Source organism: Sphaeroforma arctica, assembly GCF_001186125.1.
Source record: "Sphaeroforma arctica JP610 unplaced genomic scaffold supercont1.234, whole genome shotgun sequence".
NCBI classification, from domain to species: Eukaryota; class Ichthyosporea; order Ichthyophonida; genus Sphaeroforma; species Sphaeroforma arctica.
In genome coordinates this window covers 67,091-72,080 of record NW_014040324.1, presented here as the reverse complement: position 1 = coordinate 72,080, position 4,990 = coordinate 67,091, and the positions used below count along the sequence as shown (strand labels likewise).

The window sequence follows — 4,990 nt, the reverse complement described above, 5'->3', positions numbered from 1 at the left end:
GTAACCCGAAAGGTGCACCTCTGAACCGGTATTGATTGCCTTTCCACGTAAAGCTAAAGTATTTACGGTGGGGTTCATATACCTGCATTTGATGGTATCCTTGTGTAAGGTCTATAGTTGTAAACACTGTAGCACCTTCCTTCCTTCGCAGTGGCTTGTTAATACGAGGTAGGGGAAAGCTATGAGTCGGCAATAATTTATTTATTGGACTCATATCTAAACATACTCTGAATTTCCTAAATGATCCGTCAAAGTTATGTTGATCTACGGCTAGCAGTGTCAGGTAAACTGGCGTTTGTTGATAGTTAATTTCTATCACATCATCTGCTAGCCATTTCTCAACTTGTTCTTTTACAACAGCCTCGTGTCTCCAGGATACATAGTTCCTTGAGGGACACTTTAACTGTGTAACGTCTACCTTGGTTAAGTCAAGGCTGACATATCCGTCGTTAAAGCGGAATTTTGCCCAATCTGTGATCTTTATTTTCTTAATATCAAGAATCAGATCCATGATTTTCTCCGCAAAGTCAGGTATTAATGCCTTGACTGTGTCTGACGGGGGCTTATATGGATTCAGGCAGTTATCATCTGATTGATCCTTTAATGGATCTGTGTTAGTTTGGTAGACCAGTTACGGTTATACCTAGAGTGAGTAAATCACTCATTCCAACTATAATGTCGTACTTCTGTGACATCTTAACTATCACAGCTTGAGTAGTAAACTCCTATCATCGGCCAGGGAGATTTTAACATCTGTGGCCATGGTATCACACTTAGTAGTTTTATCATCAGCTAAAATGAGATGAGTTATTTGTGTTCTCCTTTCGATATCTTTCATTAATGCAAAGCGATCGGATATACATGAAATTTCTGAACCAGGATCAATCAACGCAAGGATTCTATTTCCATTGCAATATACAGGGATTATTACACTCTCATCTAAAGAGTCGCTGTGTTGTCTGTGTAATGATTGTACCTGGTAGTACCGTCACTCCAACTTAATGTTAGGTTTTGGTCACAAGACTTAGTGTGATAACCATTGGTCTTCTCACACTTGCCACACTTAGTAAGAAAGTGTGTACAGGTGGATGCATGTCTACCATTCCAATAACCGTTAGGAGTTAACTGGTACATGTCATACCCACACTGGGCGTCGGCACATTTCTTAACTTCTTCAATGGAGGTTCCATGTCCTTCGCTCCTGCGCGTGCCCATTTATTGGGTCGCGTGGTTGAAGTGGATTCGCGAGCACGTGTATGTTGGGGTCAACAGCCGCTTTTCCCTTCGATGCTACTCGATGTGCGGGAAAAAGACTGGATACAGTATCATAAAACTATTCCCATGTAAGTCGGGATAGATAAAACTTTGTTTCATGTCCCTTGTCTCGAGCCTCAGTCGCGTGTTTACGTCGCAACTCGGTGTACAGACTCTCACGGTCGTTACTCCCTATGTTCTTACAGAACACGTGCATAACCAGGAATTCGTACCATCGCTGTGCCTTGTCCTTTGTTATATCGGGACGTTTCAGGTCAGCGTCTAACTTCAGAATATAACTCTGAAGGGGTGTATTCTCGGCTGGTTCATTTAAAATTGAACTTAGCCCAGGGCTACGTATATCTTTACTTAACAAGGATATGACCAACCAACACACAGCTGGACAGTCACGACAAGTGTCTAGCTCATGCTGGTGTCGCTGCAAGATCAGATAACTGGTCCCTGTAGGGTCAAATGTTTGCATTAAGTCAGAGATCCATTGCTGGGAAGCGATATCATTCGTCTCCAGCATGACCGTAAACGCATTAAGTGTACGAGTTAGCGTGTCGAGGTCATGGTTGTTTATAAACTCGACCTGCATGCTGTTGGCATCCAAGTTCGACTTAAGTCGACTGATCTGTCCCTTGTACTTCTGGTTGTTCCTGTGGTCTTGTCCACGTTGGGCCTGAAGTATTTGGTCTATGCGCTTTTACTTAATCGCAATAATATTTGCATAGTATGCTACGTCATCAGCATGATGTGCAGCATGGGCGACTATCATTTTATTGGAATAGTCGTTGACCGATTTATTAAGGCCGGTCACCTCGTCAAAGTGGAAATCCTCTGCGGGTTGGTGTAAAGCCGTGCGGTCGAAGCGATTAAACTCGACATCGTTCACATGTCTGCGGGGATGATTAATATCCCTTGGCGTCAGAATAACATATCCAGTCTTAACTGGTTTCCGACGATTATCCTCCCAATTGGGTACAAGTGGCGGAGTATATATTCTTACCTCTCGGTCTATAATACCTTTGAGGACAGGTGACTCACGGCCGGGTGTCAGAACAAGCGAATGATTAGCCTGTTCTTCTGGCAGTAATGCCTCGTACAGTATATCGACGCTGTGCACCTCTGGATCATATGGCTCAGGTGTCGAGCTCGAGTCTTTGGGCGTAATTGCCTGTCGACGTTCTGTCCACTTCTGTAGGGCTTCAGTAATGCCCGGGGAAACATGCTCGCGTAAGTGCTGTTTAAGGTTTCCTGATCTTTCTAATTGACCTACATGTTCGACAGTCAAGTCTTTCATTATAGTAGCTAACTGATTCTTAAGATCAGCGTATTTAGTACTTAACTTACTTATGTCCTTTGGCTTAGAAGTCTCGGACGTAGATTCGGTTTTGCTACTTGAGCTTGCCTCCTCTTCTGGTTCTATAATAGGTTCCTTCTGAAATTTGTCTTTGTCCCCTATAATTGGGGACGCCCTCATAATTGGGGACTTTCCTTTTTGATTTTCGTCAGAAGAATGGGTTGGGGCGTCTTGAGACGTATCCCTTGTCTCACTTCTTGGCATCGTTAATGCAAGCTTTGAAGTTGAGGCAATAGTTGGCCCTCGGGCTCTGTCAGAAAGAGTAGTCTCCTTAAGCGGAGTGGCTACTTCCTTATCTGAAGCATTGTCCTTATGACTATAATTGTCAGAGGCAAGTACTTTGGCTACAGTGCGCTTAAATGCATCAGCAGCGGCGTCGGTTGCTTTTGCAGCAGTAATAGCTGCGGCAGCGTTAGCGACTTCTCTCTCCATCTTCTTCTTTTCAGCTCTACGCTTCTTAGAAGGAGTGTTGTCTTTCTTGGTCATAATCTTACCTTATGACTACTAGCTTGTCTCTTAACGACTAGCTTAGACAAGAAAAATAATCCTCTCAGTACTGTCTCCGCCGAAGGGATTTTATTTAGTGTTCCGTTGTCGCTCTATTCTGGGGCGAATCCGAGAGACTCATAAAATCCTATCTTTAGAAAAAAGAAATAAAAATAAAAATACTCGTGACGCCTTTAGTTATTGTCTTAACCAATAACTTGCCACTATCAAGAATTACCGACTTAGACTTCATCAGACTGGCACATCTGGTTGGCTGATCGGAGGACCAACTAGGTAACGTAAATAGTCCCTAGAAACCTATATTCGGTTGAGCCATCTCGCTACCGAAGTATTCAGATATAAATAAAATTGGAAAGTAAATAAAGCTCTATTAATAGAACTAGACCAACCCTTTTATGTTTGGTATTTTACTGAGGCTTTTTAATGGCCTCATCCAAATATCTGATATGTTAAATGGAGAAGGTTTGTGCTTTTAAGAGCACATTTAGGAGACTTAAGTTCCTCGTACTATTAAGAGTACATTTAGGAAACTTAAGTTCCTCGTACTATTAAGAGTACGTTTATAATTTGCGTACTGCTTAAGAGTACGTTTATACATAGAGTCTAATGTGGAGGCCCGGCTTATTACATATGTTCATGTATGTGATTATGCACATGTATGCGCATGTATGTGTTTATGCACATTGTGGACAAAGTACCCTGGACGGGCATTGAGGGCTGGACCAGAGGGCCCAACCTACAAGTGGAATTTTAGGACCGGACCAGAGGAGCGGACCTAAGTAATATATTTTAGGACCGTACTCAGAGGGATCGGACCTAATATTAAGATAGAGAATTTGATATGAAAGATTGATGACTCAAGAGGTGTCATCATAATTTAGTAACCGGGAAACGAAAACCATAGATACAGGTATTTTCATAATTACCCGTTAGAGAAAATCTCGTTCCACACAGGAACGTGATAATAAATACAGCAGACGCGCCGATCATAACAGCACTTCTGACTGAGTTCACTTATTTCAGACTTAACACTCTTTACTAAGTGTTACTTAGTTTTGACCACATTTTTAAGTGACCGAACTACTATATTTATTATAATACGTTCTTTAAAGGTTAAGTAACTAAGAAGCAAATTAGGTTACTTTTATCATTTTATTTTTCACAACGATGACGGGACCCGAGACTAGACCGCTGCCTACGGTGGGTAAGCAAGCCTGTGACCAACTTATGAAACGGTTGCTTGGAACGATCCGCCATTTGACCGAGCTATGCAATAAGGTGGACACAGCACGTGCCAAGCAACCTGAACCCGAAGACGACGAGAAGGTGATAATTCAATTGGAATTGACTCATTTGCTTTTGGAGGAGGCCCAGTACTCAATCCGAACCTTGGCTAGGCTTAGCCGAGCCCCAGCATGGATTGCAGATCAAGCAGGACACCTGAATACGATGATACATGTGAAGGAGGCAAAGGAAAAGAGTCGCCTCATTCGAGAGCAACTCCGCCAACGCCATCAATTGTCACTGGCAGATATTGACACGTCTATGCCCCAGGACACGGCCCAGGCGACAGTGGATGATGGTTTTTCTGAGACTGAGGCCGAACCAACAGTGCAACAACATAGGGATAATATTGTTTATTTCAAAAATGGCAAGTATGTATGATACAATGTATGAACATATGGAATGGCGAAGAAGTGGTCAGTAAATTCCCGTTTGAAGCTTGGGCCATGTGAGTCGACAATGGAAGATATGTGCTGAGTCAATTCGGGCCGGTGTTAACAAAACGCTGTTACTATCGAATGTTCCATATATTCGCTTGCTGACCTACTAAGTAGAGTACCCACCTCTGTGGTACGGATC

General features: G+C 42.8%; 1 protein-coding gene across 1 annotated transcript; it reads left to right on the top strand.

Moving 5' to 3' along the window:
* Window positions 1–4,294: 4,294 nt before the first annotated feature.
* On the top strand, window positions 4,295–4,792 carry SARC_04265 (hypothetical protein; the record flags this gene model as incomplete). The annotated part of the gene is made up of 1 exon (XM_014301911.1): window positions 4,295–4,792. One exon carries the CDS (start codon window positions 4,295–4,297, stop codon window positions 4,790–4,792), a length of 498 nt encoding a protein of 165 aa, XP_014157386.1.
* Between the last annotated feature and the right edge of the window lie 198 nt (window positions 4,793–4,990).